Consider the following 19,117-nt stretch of genomic DNA (forward strand, 5'->3'; position numbering starts at 1 on the left):
AAAAATGCACCCGAACGCGCGCGCGGTGTGTTTTGCCACAATTTGGAGTCGCGAGCCGAATTGCAGTGATTCCAAATTGTGCAATGTGAACAACGTCTGACTAAATACTTACAATAAATATGTGTATCTTTGTCAACACTGATGCTGTTATTACATGCCAATTTCAATACAAATAAAAAACCCTGATGGATTAATAATTTAATATATAAACTTTTGAAGACCAATATCTACATACGGTATGTATATAAAGCTGTGCGTGTGGCTATCTACAGTCAGAAGCAGGACAATTCCTATGTTTCTCTATGGGGATAAGACTATGAGCGCCTCACAGCCGCGTCAGCGGGAGAAGAAGGACCGCCGGCTAATCAGCGACGAGCGGCCGGTCAGCCATTTTCTGTGGCTTGGCTTTTGTTTTCCCAGCGGCCATGTTCTGGACGCCTCAGCAGCGTGCCGTGCCCTTGTCAGGCGTGTAGATGGCAGTGTCGGCTTGTCCTCCGGAGCCTGTAGGGGCCGTGCCTGACTCACAGAGGAGGAGATAAAACATGAAGGTTCTATGGCGATACGGCTCGCTTAGGCTGTGCTCAGCTGCCTGGACTCAGTGCCTTGGAAGGCCCGTGGCTCTCCTCCGCCGCCTCAGCATGCAGCGCTATAGCATTGAAGAAAGAGGGCGGCCCAACACCACAGAGTACCGGCTCTACTTCAGTAAGTAGACGCTGCTGCTGCCGCCTCCACACGGAGAGGGGCGTCGGGTTGTGGTACGGTCGCGCTAGCAATGAGCAGTACTCCTCACAGAACCTCCCCACCCTCCTCTGCTGTACTCCACGTGGACTGTGCCGCAGCTATTGGTTAGTGTGTCACTCTGGTGCTGTGTGCCAGTCTGACAAGCCTGCTGCTCCCTTCACTGACCTGACTCGCTGCAAGGACAGCAGGGACGTGACCTTGACCTAAAGTGGAAGGATGGCTGCACAAGATAAATGTGGCTTCCCGCTGCTTGTATGCTCCCCATAGACAGTCTACTAAACGACGACTATCCAATCAGTTTTTCTATAAGCTTGTATGACCACAGAAGCTCCAGCTTTCTCTGGTGTTCCTGTAGCTGGTGAGCTGTCTGCTGGCTGACCACTAGTGACCAGCTTGGTTTTGGTCCAAACCTGGAGGTTGGCTGTAATTGTGGGCCAACGAACTGTGTAAGGGGATTTCTCTGCCCCACATCCCATGTACACAAAGGGGCAGGTTAGTTCATGACCTCAGATGGACACCTAGCCATAATAGGTCATTGGCCGCCGCCGTGTGATGTCACAAGCATTCCCACCCTTTTGTTTACGTGTGGGGAAGGAAATATACTGCCTGCAGCTCATTGGTCCAGTAATGACAGCTAACTTCCAGGTTGGGACCAAACCCAAGCTCATGTTCCCTGACTAGGGATGAGCTCCGGTGTGTTTGCACACTCCACGTGCAGAGCCCGCCAGGAAGTCTGCGCTGCGCTAATCACGGGCAGGGAGACGTCACGATGCTTGGCTGCAGAGATCTGGAAATGTCTCGCTGCCTGTGATTAGCGCAGCGCAGTGCTGACTTCCTGGAGGGTGCGAACACGCCGGAGCTTATCCCTGACCACGGACCCTGGAGCTATGGATGCCAGTGGGTGATGATGCTGCACTATGAGACTTCGCAATGTTGTTGGCTGGCAATGACACATGGACCAACAAGAGCTTTGTAGTCACATGATGACATAGAAATACTTTAAAGCAAAGTTTTACCCAAAAATTTAACTTCTGCTTTAAGTGATGGTGACTCCCTGACATGCCACATTTGGCATGTAATATTTTTTTGGGGGGGAAGCGGATACCCTCTTTTTAGAGGCATCCAGCTCCACAGCGCTGGAAAGAAGTTCACCTCTCCCGCCCCGCCCCCCTCCTTCCCTGCAATCTTCTGGGACACGTCACAGGTCCCAGAAAATTGCCCGGCCATTCACAGTGCAGTCGTGCTGTGCGTGCCCAGCTGTGAAGCCACAGCCAGGTGCCCACAGTAAGAATTCTGGCGCCGTGGAGAGGAGCGGGGCTTCGTACTCCCGCATCGTGGGACAGGTGAGTGTCTGATTATTAAAAGTCAGCAGCTACACTTATTTATTTTTTCGGTGGAGCTCCTCTTTAAAAATGTGCACTTAGATGGCTATTAGTAAAAGATGTCTGCAGGGAGTATAAAGCAATAGAAAAGCAGAATTTACTAAACTCAGAAGTTCGGCCTCCCTCCTCTTTCCCCTACCCTTGGACCATTCAGAAAGCACAGTGCGCTTTGCGCCTGCGCAGTGGGGAACCGGCTGTAAAGCCGAAAGGCTTCACTGCTGGTTTCCCTTAACATGATTGGCGGCGGCAGCACCCGAGAGCCGATGGAAACATCGGCTGTGGTGCCGTCATCGCATTTTTGGCTTCACTGACTGTTTCCCTTACCACAAATGGCAGCGGCAGCGGCAGCACCCGAGAGCTGTATGTGTAGCTGCTGACTTTGAATTCTTTGCTGGGGGGGTGTGGAACTCTGCTGTCATATGACGTCCTCCCAGTTGCTTGCACCCTAGGGGCTGTGCTGCAGTGAGATCAATCACCCACTGTGTGATTGCTGTGACCAATCACAGCGCTCACATGACAGTTGTATACAATGAATGTCTTTCATTCATAGTCCTTCATTGTGTACTATTGTGTTGATCTCTATGATTGGTCACAGTGATCACATGGTACAGACAGGCAAATCATTGTGCCTCTGTACCATGTGATCACATATTTTGCAATGAAAGGCGAGGAATCCCCCAGTGTGGGGCTTTAAAGGCAACAGTAGTTAAAGTAGAAAATATTTTATGCAAAATAATTTTATTTGTCAAGTAGAAAACAGCATATATAACATAATGATTTGAAAAACAAATGGCATCGAAATACAAGTTGAAAATTATCCACAGTGTAAGTACAAGGCCCTACGCGTTTCGGGTTTTCCCTTCTTCAGGGGCCGAGGTCTGTGTGGAGTCAGTGTATCTAATAAATTTCCAAAGAAAAAACAAACGCACATATTGTGGGTAATGACTTGCAGTAAAAAATGGATGGCAACATATATATCAAAGTGCAATTTAAAAGCATCATACCAGTCAAGGCGTTTTCAACTTTGCAAAGCCCTAAAGGACATCCCAAACATGGCGCAGAAATTCCTCAAGATGTTAAATTGTTGGAATAAAAAACTGGCATCTTGTATTGCAAAAAAGCAAGACCCTGGGCCAAAACTGTCAGTGTAAGAATTAGCTGTCCCTGGGATAAAAGGACAGTATGCACATAAGTCTAGGAAAGTACTAAATTTCAAAAGTATATAAGGAAACACAGTTTGGCAGTATAGTGCCGTACCAGAAGTAGCAAAAATAACACAAACATACCTATAATTAGAGGGTGAAATATTTTGGTTGGCCAGAGGGGTCAGGAGAGAGCTCAGTTACTGGAGGTCTGAAAGTAAAATAAATTGAAAAATATATGGCTGAGTGTGAAAGTCACAGGTAAGGCAAAAGCAGGGAGAAAGAGATTGGTTGTCCAGGACCAGGTACTTACAAATGGTTGTTATGTATAGACAACACCTCTGCCATCCGCAATGTCAGACATTGCACAGTGGCAGCGGCGTTTAAATGGGGAAGGTGAGGGGAGGGCCAGGTTAAGTAGGGGGCGTGGTGCAATGACCTACTCATGCACAATAGGTTGGTGCGTAGTGGAGGGCGGAGCCCTGACGACGTGATCGCGTCATCTCGTGTAGGCTGAGGACATGAGAAGGGGCGGAGTGAGAGGGCGGATGTAGTTTGTGAAGCCGCCACCGCTGCCTATGGGATCGGCGTCGTGACGTGGAACACGTCCGAAAGCCGATCAAAAGGAATCGTCATCTGGTCGTGTCATGTGACCATGTGGAGTCACATGACCGCACGGCCACCATGTGACCATATGGTCGAATAGGAATAGGTGAGGGTGGAGCGATTATGACGCAAAGGGCGTCAGTGTGGATGACATGGGACAGGGCATAGAAGCAACTGTCAGCATAAAATGTAAAATTAGCATTGCAAAGCAGCGCCGTGGGGCGGGCTAATAAGGTCCACATAGGGCTGCATATACAAGGTTATATGAGGCCATAGTGAAGATTTAAAGAAAAGGGGAGTACAGGAACCATAACACCCTCGACAGGTAATTGCTAGATGGTTAATTTGGCATACTAAAGGAGAACTAAGGCATATTGGAGGGGTGCACAACCAGTGTGCTGGTCTAAAGATTATATTGACAGTAGGCCACAAAAGGGTCCAGACATTTTGCCAACTGTAAGACTCTTGGTGTAGTGTACCTACTTACTTGTCAATGCAAGAGGTTCTATGTGGGCAAAACAAAATTACCCTTTTTCAAACGTGCTTCCCGACATCTACACGCCATGCGTACAGCAAATCCTGATTTGCCGTTGGGGCGTCATATTTTGCTCCAACATGATGGACATTTTCCTGGGGTAAAATTCCTTATTTTAGATAGGATCCACCCCAACCCCAGAGGTGGGGATTGGAATAAAACTTTGTTACAGCATGAAACCCGTTGGATTGTAGATTTAGAGGCCAACTTTCCTCCTGGCCACAATGAACAAATTGGCTTTAGGCCTTTTCTGGAGGGCTTCTCCTCTGGAGGATGCGAAAAGGATTGATTTGCACTATATGGTTTCTTTGGGGAACATTTTCTCTGTTGTCTGACATTGTCGTGTTATGTTTTTGTGTTTGCCATTGTTTCTCTTGATGTCTTTCCAGTCATTGGTACTATATACTATCCACTACTGTTTTACCTCTAGTACCAATCCATAATATCTATGTCCCTGTATCCTTTGCACGTCACCTGGGGCCTCGCATTCCTGGCTCAGATAGGATTTCAGGTATCCTTTATCGCTTTTTAAGCTAGGCGCACGTAAGCCGTCCCCTCTCCAGGGGACGGCTTCCCTTTGACCTGGTCTCCATGCACCCCCTGGGTGCTAATGACCTTGGGTCTATACGTGCGCCTATAACAGAGATATGGATCACACAGGGGATAGAATTTGTACCCCTGGTCTTTTCCATTATGTCTCTGGACCCTTTTGTGGCCTACTGTCAATATAATCTTTAGACCAGCACACTGGTTGTGCACCCCTCTAATATGCCTTAGTTCTCCTTTAGTATGCCAAATTAACCATCTAGCAATTACCTGTCGAGGGTGTTATGTTTCCTGTACTCCCCCTTTTCTTTAAATCTTCACTATGGCCTCATATAACCTTGTATATGCAGCCCTATGTGGACCTTATGTGCCCACCCCACGGCGCTGCTTTGCAATGCTAATTTTACATTTTATGCTGACAGTTGCTTCTATGCCCTGTCCCATGTCATCCACACTGTGACGCCCTTTGCATCATACCGCTCCACCCTCACCTATTCCTATTCGACCGTATGGTCACATGGTGGCCGTGCGGTCATGTGACTCCACATGGTCACATGACGCGACCAGATGACGATTCCTTTTGATCGGCTTTCGGACGTGTTCCACGTCACGACGCCGATCCCATAGGCGGCGGCTTCACAAACTACGTCCGCCCTCTCACTCCGCCCCTTCTCATGTCCTCAGCCTACACGAGATGACACGATCGCGTTGTCGGGGCTCCGCCCTCCACTACGCACCAACCTATTGTGCATGACTAGGTCATTGCACCACGCCCCCTACTTAACCTGGCCCTCCCCTCACCGTCCCCATTTAAACGCCGCTGCCACTGTGCAATGTCTGACATTGCGGATGGCAGAGGTGTTGTCTATACATAACAACCATTTGTAAGTACCTGGTCCTGGACAACCAATCTCTTTCTCCCTGCTTTTGCCTTACCTGTGACTTTCACACTCTGCCATATATTTTTCAATTTATTTTACTTTCAGACCTCCAGTAACTGAGCTCTCTCCTGACCCCTCTGGCCAACCAAAATATTTCACCCTCTAATTTATAGGTATGTTTGTGTTATTTTTGCTACTTCTGGTACGGCACTATACTGCCAAACTGTGTTTCCTTATACTTTTGAAATTTAGTACTTTCCTAGACTTGTGTGCATACTGTCCTTTTATCCCAGGGACAGCTAATTCTTACGCTGTGACAGTTTTGGCCCAGGGTCTTGCTTTTTTGCGATACAAGATGCCAGTTTTTTATTCCAACAATTTAACATCTTGAGGAATTTCTGCGCCATGTTTGGGATGTCCTTTAGGGCTTTGCAAAGTTGAAAACGCCTTGACTGGTATGATGCTTTTAAATTGCACTTTGATATGCATGTTGCCATCCATTTTTTACTGTAAGTCATTACCCACAATATGTGTGTTTGTTTTTTTCTTTGGAAATTTATTAGATACACTCTGACTCCACACAGACCTCGGCCCCTGAAGAAGGGGAAACGCGTAGGGCCTTGTACTTACACTGTGGATCATTTTCTACTTGTATTTCGATGCCATTTGTTTTTAAAATTATTATGTTATATATGCTGTTTTCTACTTGACAAATAAAATTTATTTTGCATAAAATATTTTCTACTTTAACTACTGTTGCCTTTAAAGCCCCACACTGTGGGATTCCTCGCCTTTCCTTGTCTATCAGGGGTGTTGGCAACAAACTTAGATCTTATACCAAAGATGTTCCATTTATACATATTTTGCAATAGTACACACTGAATGGATGTCATTCATAAACATGGTTGCTTAAGTAAGCAATTATACAGTAGTGTAAAAAAAAAATCCTGATCACCTTCCCAGAGCAGTACAGTATGACTATGGTAACACTGTACTGCTCTTGTCACAGTATGTAAAAGAAGACAATCGTAAAATCGATATATTGGAGCTACACGATTCTGGATAAAATGAGAATCCTGTTTTCAATTAAAAAAAAAAAAAAAAAAAAGTGTATTTTTCCCAAAAAAATTGAGTTTGAAAGATCGCTGCACAAATACAGTGTGACATAAAATATTGCAATGACTGGCATTTTATTCTCTAGGGTCTCTGCTAAAAAAATGTTTGGGGGAGTAATTTTCTAGCAAAAAAATGTATTTTTTAACTTGTAAAACAAGTACAATGACACCTCAAATTGCAAGTAACACAATTTACAAGCTATTTTTATTTATTTTTTAAAATCCTGACTCTGTTTGCGAGGGTTGTCTTGCAAGGCGGGCAGGATTCAAGCCTCTGGGGTGTGTGGCCTGTGGTGCCAGTGACTCTCGGAGACACTACGTCTCTGACATTGTAATTTGCTGACTTGTATGAAGGTAGAATGCCATGTATTTCTTGTAATGGCTCACCAGCTTTAAGGGGTTTGATATATCTATCCTATCTGTCGTCGTATGCAAAAGTTTAGGAACCCCTGACAATTTCCAAGATTAGCATTTATAAATGTTTGGATCAGCAATTTCATTTTGATCTATCAAATAACTGAAGGACACAGTAATATTTCAGTAGTGAAATGAGGTTTATTGGATTAACAGAAAATGCGTAATATACATCAAAACAAAATTAGACGGGTGCATAAATTTGGGCACCCTTGTCATTTTGTTGATTTGAATACCTGAAACTACTAAGCACTGATTAATTGGAACACACAATTGGTTTGGTGAGTTCATTAAGCCTTGAACTTCATAGACGGGTGCATGCAATAATGAGGAAAGGTATTTAAGGTGGCCAATTGCAAGTTGTTCTCTTTTAGCTAGATTCAAATAGACCGCCGCATCTTTGCGGTAGCGTATCGTATTTACACTACGCCGCCGTAAGTTAGCTAGGCAAGTACTGTATTCACAAAGTACTTGCCTGCTAAGTTATGGCAGCGTAGCGTGAATAGGCCGGCATAAGCGTGCCAAATTCAAATGAGGATGTGGGGGGCGTGTTTTATGTAGATTAACTGTGACCCGACGTGATTGAAGTTTTTACGAACGGCGCATGCGCCGTCCGTGTACATATCCCAGTGTGCATTGCGGCAAAGTACGCAGCAAGGACGTATTGGTTTCGACGTGGACGTAAATTACGTTGAGCCCTATTCACGGACGACTTGCGCAAATGACGTAAAATTTTAAAATTTCGATGCGGGAACGACGGCCATACTTAACATTACTAGTCCAGCTTTTTGATGGAATATCTTTACGCCTGAAAATGCCTTATGTAAACGGCGTATCTTTACTGCGACGGGTGCACGTACGTTCGTGAATAGGCGTATCTAGTGATTTACATATTCTACGCCGAACGCAATGGAAGCGCCACAAGCCGTTGTATCTTAGATAGGTTTAAGTGTATCTCTGTTTGAGAATACACTTAAACTTAGGACGGTGCAGATTCCGAGTTAGGTGAGTTATGTGAATCTAGCTATTTGACTCTCCTGGCAATATGGGGGCCTCAAAACAACTCTCAAATGACCTGAAAACAAAGATTGTTCTACATTGTGGTTTAAGGGAAGGATACAAAAAGTTATCACAGAGATATAAGCTGTCAGTGTCCACGGTGAGGAACATAGTGAGGAAATGGAAGACCACAGGCACAGTTCTTGTTAAGGCCAGAATTGGCAGGCACATAAAATATTGGAGAGGCAAAGGCGAAGGATGGTGAGAACGGTCAAAAACAGCCCACGGACCACCTCCAAAGACCTACAACATCAACTTGCTGTAGATGGTGTCACTGTGTATCCTTCAACAATTCCGCACACTTTGCACAGGGAGAAGCTGTATGGGAGAGTGATGCGAAAGAAGCCTTTTCTGCACACACCACAAACATTGTCGCTTGAGGTATGCAAACGCACATTTGGACAAGCCAGCTTAATTTTGGAATAAGGTGCTGTGGACTGATGAAAAAAGCTTGAGTTATTTGGTCATAACAAGGGGCGTTATGCATGGCAGCAAAAGAACACCGCATTCCAAGAAAAACACTTGCTACCCACAGTAAAATTTAATGGAGTTTCCATCTTGCTGTGGGGCTGTGTGGCCAGTGCCGGTACTGGGAATCTGGTTAAAGTTGAGGATCGCATTCCTATAATCTTAGTGGCTCCGGATTGGCCCAAAAGACCTTGGTACGCCAAGATCGTAAAGATGACAAGGGGAACACCGTGGAAGCTGCCGCTTCGTCACAATTTGTTGTCACAAGGTCTAGTGTTCCACCCTTCCTTACAAGAGCTAAAATTGACAGTTTGGCTGCTGAGACCTACATTCTGAGGAAGAGAGGGGTCTCGGGTCCAGTGCTTTCTACACTTATCAATGCCAGAAAGCCAGCCTCCAGACTTATTTACTATGGAGTCTGGAAGACTTATGTTTCATGGTGTGAAACTAACAAATGGAATCCTCAGAGATCTGACATAGGTAGGATTCTTGCCTTTTGCAAGCTAGGAGTGGATATGAAGTTGGCCCTTAGTACCATTACGGGTCAAATATCAGCCCTATCAGTCTTATTTCAAATACCACTGGCATCCCATTCCCTAGTGCAGGCTTTTGTTCAGGGGGTGTTATGGGTCAATCCACCAATCAAGTCTCTCTTATGCCCATGGGATCTGAATTTAGTACTGTCAGTGTTGCAAAAGCAACCTTTTGAACCCATTCGCCAAATTCCGCTCATTCTTTTAAGCAGGAAATTGGCATTTTTGATTGCTATCTCTTCAGCTAGAAGAGTATGTGAATTCGCAGCGCTTTCTTGTAAAAAGCCTTATTTAATTTTTCATAAAGACAAAATAGTTTTACGACCCCCATCCTGCCTTTTTGCTTAAGGTGGTGTCAGCTTTTCATTTAAATCGAGACATTATTTTGCCTTTTTTTCCAGATCCGCAGACGGCGGAGGAAAGATTGTTACATCTTTACAGCTCTCACAAGATCTAGAGAGAGTATCTTCAGGCAACCGTTTAGATGCGTAAGACAGATATTTTTTTTTATTTTGCCAGACGGCCCCAAGAAGGGACCAGCGGCATCGAAATCCACAATCTCCAGGTGGATTGGACAAACAATTATTCAGGCAGAACAGAACTCCTCCTTTTTCTGTTAGGGCGCACTCTACCAGGGCGGTAAGTGCTTCATGGGCAGTGCACCATCAGGCTTCGGTGACTCAGATCTGTAAGGCTGCAACGTGATCTTCGGTCCACACATTTAGCAAATTTTATCAGATAGATGTAAGAGGACAAGAGGATGCCGCCTTTGGGCGGAGTGTGCTACAGGCTGCAGTATAGAGCGCCATGTCCAGTGCAGCCTGTTTGATCTGTGTCTCCCCCTCCTTCATATAGGGCATTGCTTTGGGGCGTCCATTAGGTAATGATTAATGGCTCTGTGTCCTGTGGTGTACGATAAAGACATTTTTTTTTTTTTTTTTAACCGCTTACCTGTAAAATCCTTTTCTTGAAGTACACCACAGGACACAGGTCCCCCCTTCTTATGGGAACCTTATTGCTTTGCTGCAAAACTGAGGTACTCCCCTGATGGGAGGGGCTATATGGAGGGGAACTGTCTCTGATTGGTTGTGCCAGTGTCCAATCACCTCTGGTGACCATACAACCCATTCGGTAATGATTAATGGCTCTGTGTCCCGTGGTGTACTCCAAGAAAAGGATTTTACAGGTAAGCTGTTATATAAAAATAAAAAATCCTCTATTTTTTTTAATTTTATATATAACAGCTTACCTGTAAAATCCTTTTCTTGGAGTACGTCACAGGACACAGAGTACCCTCACCTCTTGTGATTTTTTATATATATATATAATTTCTTTGCTACAAAACTGAGGGGTTGTATAGAGGGGGACTTCCTGTCTTTGAGTGTGCCAGTGTCCATTCACCTATAGGTGGTGTATAACCCACATAGTAATTACTATGGCTGCTCTGTCTCCCGTGATGTACTCCAAGAAAAGGATTTTACAGGTAAGCTTTAAAAAAAAAAAAAAAAATCCTTTGTTTCCAAATTGCATAGACATGCTTTTGTATAAGTGTGATAATGGACAATCCCATAGACTCTGGACCAGGGGTAGGCAACCTTTTAAACAGTGTGCTGAAAATATAATTTGTATTTTATAAAGTAAATGCTGTAAACTATTTGAGTAGTAGTAAGAAATTGCCATCCTGCACTCACGCCTCAGGTTAGCCCCAATACCTGTAACCCCCTTCTCATCTGTACCTCCCTGCACATCTGCTCCACTGATGTATCCTTATGCTCTTCTGTCTCACTACTAAATCACCTTCTCACCTGTCCTAACACTGAACTCCTCTGCTCCACCAATGTACCTCCTGCACATCTGTCTCACCTCTGTACCCCCTTCTCTTCTGCCCCACAAATACACCTCCTTTCACATCTAACCGCCCATGCTTTTCTGTACCCCCCACTCTTCTTTCCCACTGCCGAACCCCCTTATCTTTTCTCACCACTGTACCTCCCTGCACATCTGCCCCACCACTATACCCTCATACTTTTCTGTCCCACCCCTGAACCCCTTCTGCTCGTTTTCCCCACTGCTGTACCCTCCTGCTTATCTGCTGTACCAACTTCTCATCTATGATATGCTGAGTGGTGAAAGGAAGCAGAGATGAGACGCATCTACCTGTCCTGGCACACATTCTTCTGATCCACCTCTCGCATCAAGCCCACATGCTTTTACTTGATGTGACCTACAAGCATCTGGAATATATGCGCAATAATGAGCTCAGGGGCAGTTTCTGAAAGCAGTGGGCCTGTGTGCAGGATCATAAGTTGGGCCCCTACTGCTGAGAAAAAGTGGCCAATGACAGTTGTCCTGGCAACAGGGACTGCACCCCTGCCCCCCAATAGCAGAACTGCACCCAATCGCCCCCCCCCCCCCTCTCCATCACAAAAGCTGACAATCGCAGCTAGGACAAAGTTGTAGAACCAAACAATGTTTCCCATTTTTTACAATGTGTGGGGGCACAGTGCCTCCCCCCTCAGTGCAGGTGCGCGGTGGGGAATTCGTAAACTGGAATGCATTAGTGCCTCACTGACCCTTCACTGTGCTGCTGATGGGGCGTGGAAAGAGTAGAGTGCCGCTTGAAGCACCAGTGTCAGGGGATTGCCTACCCCGGTCTAGACAATATGGTTCCTCAAGTCAAGCGCCAGGCGAAGTGTGAATGTGGTCTAAGGTAATATTGCCCTTTCCTTCCTGTCTTAATTTTTTAAGACATTGCTATCTGGTACAGAAGTTTAATTAAAATCTCTCCAGCTTGAATAGAAGGTGTGATTTAAAAAAAATAAAAAATCTCGGAGGTTCTAACCTTGCCCTATTATATCCAAAACTAAAATTTCTACTTCGATAAACGACCTTTATAGCAGGACAACGGATACTAAAAGACTCTGACTTCTTAAAATACAGCTTTATTGTGTCACAGGAGCCTTCCAGTGCCTCATGTATAGACATTGCTAGGCTACATCCAACAATCTAATGCTGTGTGCCAGAGAGGGTTGGGCATTGTCACTTGGGACATGGGGATGTTTGTTCGTGCTTTCAACTTTTAAAAACTTGGTAATGGCCCAGAATGTGTACACACTGATTATAAAGCAAAATTTTGTGTAACTCTTACTAAGAAAAGCAAGATCTGATAAGCTCCTCTTCTGGTTTGGAAAGTTGGCACTGTGATGAATTCATGGCTTTAACACACGGTCTTCATTTAACTTTGTAGTCGGTACTGCTGCAGAAATGTGACTTGAGATCTTGGATCTGTGCCCCTTTTGGCCGTTTTTCCTTTCCTACTGTATGCAGTACTTTGTGTGACATTGGATGAGATCATTTGACCGGGTAAAACTTGCTGTGGCACACCAAAAGCACTGCTGTAGCCCAGCTTTGAATAGATATTGGCTCAGCCATACAGCAGTGTTTGTTTTAGTGGAAGGGTTCTTTTCCTGCATTGAGTTCTTTTGATTTAAATGCGTAAACAGGCTATTATATTATTTCAGAATTCCTGTGGGTAAACTTTGCTGTCACCGATCGGCATATAAACTGAATTGCAGCATAATAAAAGCCACCTGGAGCATATGTGGATTTTTTGCTAGCATTACAATATTGGGAACACATTATAGAAAGGATATATTTTTAATCACCAGAAAAGAAATGTCAGTAAAGAATGTGGATACTTCACACCCCTTACAATTAATTGTAATAAAGAATCGGAAAATGTTTAATGAGATTTAACCTTAAAAGCTTATCACACAGAGAACTGAAAATGCAGCTCTCTGGTGGGCTATTTTAAACTAAATTCCAGGAAAAAAATAAACTATTCTTTTAATTCTGCTATGTATTCATTAATATAGTAGTTTTTTATTTAAATCTCCTTTTTTTTTTTTTTTCTCTCTCTTAATCCCCTGCGTGCCAAGACTCAACTCCTCAGAACGGAGGGCAAGCAGTGTGAGCACATTATGGCTTTGTTGCATTTAAGGCTCCATTCACACCTAGGCAGACAAGTTCGCTGCGTTTTGTCGCCGCAAATCGCGGTACAAATATCAGCGTTTTGCACCGCGATTTGCGGCGACAAAACGCCGGTATTGTCCGCCTAGATGTGCCCCAGATTGACCCCCTCTATGGAGATGGTTCCCATCTCCTAGCCGAAAGCCGCCTGAAAAAAAGGTCCGGGACCATTTTGCAGGCGTTCGGCGTGGAGATGTGAACCATCTCCATAGAGGGACATGTGTTTTCATCCCTCTGTCGGCAGCGGCGTAGCACTACAGGCGTTAAAACGCCTAGATGTGAATGGGGGCTTACAGTACTAACGATCTAATGGTGGGCCCCCTATGTATTGATATGATTTTAATAAATTCCTGCAAATTTAAAGACCAATTTTGCAATGATCATTCATGTGTTCTGGAGAATCGTTAAATGTTTTTTTGAACGTGGTGTGTGTGTTTTTCTTTTTTTTTTTTTTTTTTTTTTCCCTCTTGACTGTTCGAGCCGGTTCACACTACCGCGACCTAGGGGGCGACTTGTGTCCCCCCCCAAGTCGCGTGACATGACAAATTGCATAGAAGTGAATCAGAGCCGGCTTAATGCACACTACTGAAGTCGCTCCGAATTCAGAAAATGTTCTTGTACTACAAGGCGACTTGTACCCATTGATTTCAATGGAAGTCGCCTCCAAGTCGGATCCCCTGTCTTAACTGAAGCAACTTTCCAGAAAGTAAAAATTGTTTTCTAAGGCAAACCCCTCCCTCCCACAGAGCAGATTATTGTGATTGGCCACTGGCAAAGTCACCTGTCCTGGAGGCGACTTGAAGTCACGTTTAAGTCGCTCCAAGTAGCGCTGAAGCCGTCTCCAAGTTGCCTTGTAAAGTCGCGATGGAAGTCGTGTTGCCCCAGTGTAAACCGGCACTTGCAGAGAAAAATGTTCCTGTTTGCACTGGAAATGTCTGTTTTTCATTACACACATGATCTTTTGGAATGGCTGTAAATGTTCGGCCAGCTGTACAACCCCAACAACTGCTTATACTATGCAATTGTGTTCAGTACACTTCATTCACCTTGTTAAGGATGTGTTTGTCAGGGCTCAACCCTACCTGTCGGACACTTCTTTTTTTTTTTTTTTTTCTTTCACCCCAGCCTATAAATACAGACGAACATGGAAGGGAAGTAAAAAGCTGCCTCATTACTCAAACAGGCTTCCTCATCACTCCCCTCCCCCCCCCCCCGTAATGGGTAGCCTGAGAATGGGGAAGTGACCACGTTGGCTTTTTTGCTAATCTGTAATGGATAACCCAGCCATCCTTTCTTTGCTGCATGGGATGGAAGTATAAATGGTTGCATCACATCAAGGCCTTCTGCAACCCAGTGCATTAGTATGTAGATGAATGTGGCCTCAGCCAGCGCCGACCCAGCCAAGCCCTAGTGAGCGGGTCAAAACATGTCATGGGGCGTGGCTGGAGTGTTGCTGGCTGGGGCCACATCATCTAAATACTAATGCACTGGGTTGATGAACGGCACCTTGTCTTTGATAATGTTCTTGCACCTCTGGTGCACGGATGCCAGCTCGCGTCACTGCAACCCGCGGGGAGATCTGTCTCACCTGAGAGCGGCACTGCAAGTTTCATCCAGCAGGCCATAGTTTGATAACTGCTTATCATTAATGCTGTACTTTTTTCCTAGTTGTTTTATTCAAGTTAAATTCAAATAGTATACTATAATTTTTATTTATTTTTTGTATTCCATGGTCATATTTCTAACCTTTGTTGTCTTTTCTTTACAGAGAATGGTGATGGTAAATTCATCTCCCCATTTCATGATATCCCACTACATGCAGGAACTGAAGAGGTATGTTCTTAAACATTCTTGGATTCCATGACATATCTATATCCTATCTATATCCATCGCAGCTGCTTGTTCATTATTGTGTAAAATGCCTTGGAGGGGGAGAGCCCTGTGTGGTTAAGGTTGGGGATGCGTCGCACTAGAACTCTTAGATCAGTTTAATGCATTTGGCTAGTTTGAACTGCATTGCAATATGTAAAACAAAGAGGGCTTCAAATGTATGATAGAGCCGGCAACTCCGAAATCCATATACATTTTTTTTTTTTTTTGCTTGCATGATATAGAGCAGTGACGGCGAACCTTGGCACCCAAGATGGTTGGGAATTACATTTTCCATTATGCTCATGCACTCTGCACTTCTGGAGTGCCAAGGTTCGCCATCACTCATGTAGAGTATAAAGAAGTTAAAAAAATTCAGCAAGAAGTCTTGGATCACAGCACAAAACCAACATGAAAACCCAGAGCATATATAGTAAAAACTCCACCTCTGGATTAAACAATTGTGCAATTAAAAATTGAGATGACAGGTGTGACACTGAGACATATGTAAGGGTGCATAGCAATGTGCAGATACTTAAGTAAAACGATCATCAAAACCTTTTTTTTTTTTTTTTCCCATTTTGAGGGCCATAACCCCTGTCAGTTTATTTTATGCCATCTGTGTCCCATTGGGGAGATTTTCCTTCCCTTCCTGTCCCATAGTCAAAGCAGAAAGGGAGAAGGAATCCCGTGGGGACCCCCAGGTCACTAGAACTAGGGTCCCCCATTGGAAGATTTTTTTTTTTTCCTCTTACTTTTCTGTGGACAACCGACAATTCTGGATAATTTTTTTATTTATTTATTTTCCTTTCACTTTTAATGATAAACGGGACAAACGGAGAGGGTGAATCTCTCTAGTGGGGGCATAGACGGCACTAAAAACCTCTCCACTCTGTCCATAACCACTTAAGCCCCGGACCATTTGGCTGGCCAAAAACCAGAGCACTTCTTGCGATTCGGCACTGCGTCACTTTAACTGACAATTGTGCAGTCATGCGACGTGGCTCCCAAACAAAATAGACGTGTTTTTTTTTGTGGTATTTGATCACCTCTGCATTTTTTTTTTTTTTTGCACTATAAACAAAACTACAGCGACCATTTAGGAAATAAAAGCAAATTTTTTTTTTTTTTGCTATAATATCCCCAATTTTTTTTAAACACATTTTTTTTTTCTCAGTTTAGGCCGATATGCATTCTTCAAATAAAATAAAAAATCACAATAAATGTATATTGATTGGTTTGCACAAAATTTATAGCGTCTACAAAATAGGGGATAGTTTTATGGCATTTTTATAATATATATTTTTTGTTTTTTGTGACTGCAACTTTATGGCGGACACTTGACACATTTTAGGGACCATTGTAATTTTTTCAGTGCTATAAAAATGCACTGATTACTGTGAAAATGGCAGTGAAGGGGTTAACCACTAGATGGTGCTGAAGAGAAGGGGTTGAGTGTGTCCTTGGGAGTGATTCTAACTGCTAGGGAGGAGCATGTCACTGATCACTATTCGCGATCACAGGGAACAGTAGATCACTGACGTGTCACTAGACAGAACAGGGGAATGCCTTGTTTACAAAGGCATCTCCCGGGTCTGCCTTTGCTGAGCGCCCGGGAACATCGAGTTTCTGGGACCCGCGGGAACGCCCATTTGCCTGCCTGTGCCATTGTATATCGTGCGCTGGTTGGCAAGCAGTTAACTGGCATAACATTTTTTACTTTTAGTTGTGTGTGTGTGTGTGTGTGTATATGTGTGTGTGTATATATATATATATATATATATATATATATATATATATATATATATATATATATATATATTTACACAAATTGGTGTTTGTAAAGTGGGGGGATGTGTGCCATTGGTGGAACATGTCTCTGTACTGTAGGAGGACATTGAACATGTCTACTGTTGTCAGCTGACAGTGACCATTGTCCTAGGAAATATGGTGAAACATTTGAAGAAAGGCATTTTGGTTGGATGCTTGCTGTTTGGGTATGTTGGAGCATTTAGAAAGTGCTCGGTTGTGTACTGCTCTCACAACCTTTGTAAAGTGTTGTAACCACTACATCCTACACCAGAAGGTTCTGTTTAGTAAACACAGCTGTGTAGCCACTGAAGGTTGTAGCACTGCTGACCTTTGTTTCTGTTATGATTCCTTCCAAATGTACTGTATATTGGTGTGTAAATGAAAATTCCAGGGCATTTGGGATCACCGCGGTGCCTTTCTTGGTATTCTAAACTAGAAACTGTCCTTCATGCTGTTGTCTCTAATACAGAATAATTAAAAGTCAGCCTAGCAAGTAGGAACTTACTATGACATGTTTATTGATTTGCTACATATGTGGATTTTTATTTTATTTAGAACAATGATGTGCCAGCAAAGAAATCTAAATCTAACTGGGATAAGGTATGATTAAAGGAATATTGTGTCTAAACGGTGAAAGAAATAATATACATGGTATTTTAAAGGGTAAATGTGTTTTTTTATTTTTTATTTTTTTTATTTTTTTGTCTTCAAAAACCTTTTGACACTGCATCTCTCTATGCACACTGTCGGCATTCTGATTTTAATATCCATTTCTTCCAGACTGTATTCAACATGGTAGTTGAAGTTCCACGATGGACAAATGCTAAAATGGAGGTAGTTGGCACTTATACATAAGATTTGGTATACCTCAAATTGCATGTACTTTTGTAACACTTGGAATACCTAGAGTTTATTGATCCCCCCCCCCCCCCCTTTTTTTTTTTTTTTCCTTTTAGATTGCAACCAAGGAGTCCCTGAATCCAATTAAGCAAGATATAAAAAAAGGAAAACTTCGCTATGTGTCGAACGTCTTCCCGTACAAAGGATACATATGGAACTACGGGGCTCTTCCGCAGGTCTTAAATGCAGGGCTTTCTTCGTGTGTGTGTGTGTGTGTGTGTGTGTGTGTATTTCTTTTCCGTACATCACGGGACACAGAGCGGCATATTCATTACTATGTGGGTTATATGGAGTACCTTCAGGTGATGGACACTGGCAATCTTAAACAGGAAGTCCCCTCCCTATATAACCCCCTCCCATAGGAGGAGTACCTCAGTTTTTTCGCCAGTGTCTTAGGTGTTGGTCACAAAGAAGTTTGCCTCCAGGTCCTTGAGACTAGGCAGACTATACCGGATCTGTCCAAAGTGCCTCAGAGCCAAAGTGGACAGTACCCGGGCCCCAAGTCGTGGGGTTTCGCCTATAATGCCTCTTCTTAAGGGGCTGGATCCTGGGCCCAGAACTTTGAACTTTCTAAAAGTCCAAAAGGCACTGTTGCCAGGATGCTGTATAGGTCCAGGGCAGTGGTGTTCCAGCAGGACCCGGGTCCCTGAAGGTCTAGTACAGAACCCACGGAGATGGGGGAAGATTGGGCCTCTTGCTTTTTGCAATACCCTGCAGTGTGGAGCAGGTAAGAGAGGGGCCTGCGGAACTTGGTTCGTCGGCAGGTCCCTCAGGGGGAAGACTAGTTGGGTTAGCCTGGGATGCTCTGCATGGGCAACTATTACCACTATGTCTGCTAGACAGGATGGTCACCTCCCATTGACTAGTATACCCCCCCCCCACGGACTGTGTTTGCTGGTAGGCTGTCCCGCATGGTTTTGGGGGTAGAGGCTCTTTGCCTGGTTCTAGGACATACAGGGCAAGCCCACCCCCCGTTATCTCTCGGCTTTAAGACCAGGGACTTACCTGTACTAGGTGCGTTTTTTTTTTTTGTTTTTTTTTCCCCTGCAGCTCTGGGTCCTCTTGCGCCGCCGGCGTGCTGCTAC

At 44.2% G+C, this 19,117-nt stretch overlaps 1 protein-coding gene across 2 annotated transcripts in view; it reads left to right on the plus strand.

The window, feature by feature from the left end:
* Positions 1-423: 423 nt before the first annotated feature.
* Positions 424-19,117, plus strand: part of PPA2 (inorganic pyrophosphatase 2) — a 58,042-nt gene continuing 39,348 nt past the window's right edge. Inside the window, exons 1-5 of one of the 2 annotated variants that reach the window (XM_040329705.1) lie at positions 426-702; positions 15,220-15,284; positions 17,688-17,732; positions 17,913-17,966; positions 18,089-18,208. In XM_040329705.1, coding sequence (XP_040185639.1) covers positions 543-702; positions 15,220-15,284; positions 17,688-17,732; positions 17,913-17,966; positions 18,089-18,208 — 444 coding nt within the window. In that variant the 5' untranslated portion in view covers positions 426-542. Of the gene's footprint in view, positions 703-15,219; positions 15,285-17,687; positions 17,733-17,912; positions 17,967-18,088; positions 18,209-19,117 lie in introns of both variants that reach the window. The other variant, XM_040329712.1, reaches the window with a different exon arrangement.

Source organism: Rana temporaria, chromosome 1 (assembly GCF_905171775.1).
Source record: "Rana temporaria chromosome 1, aRanTem1.1, whole genome shotgun sequence".
NCBI classification, from domain to species: Eukaryota; Metazoa; Chordata; class Amphibia; order Anura; family Ranidae; genus Rana; species Rana temporaria.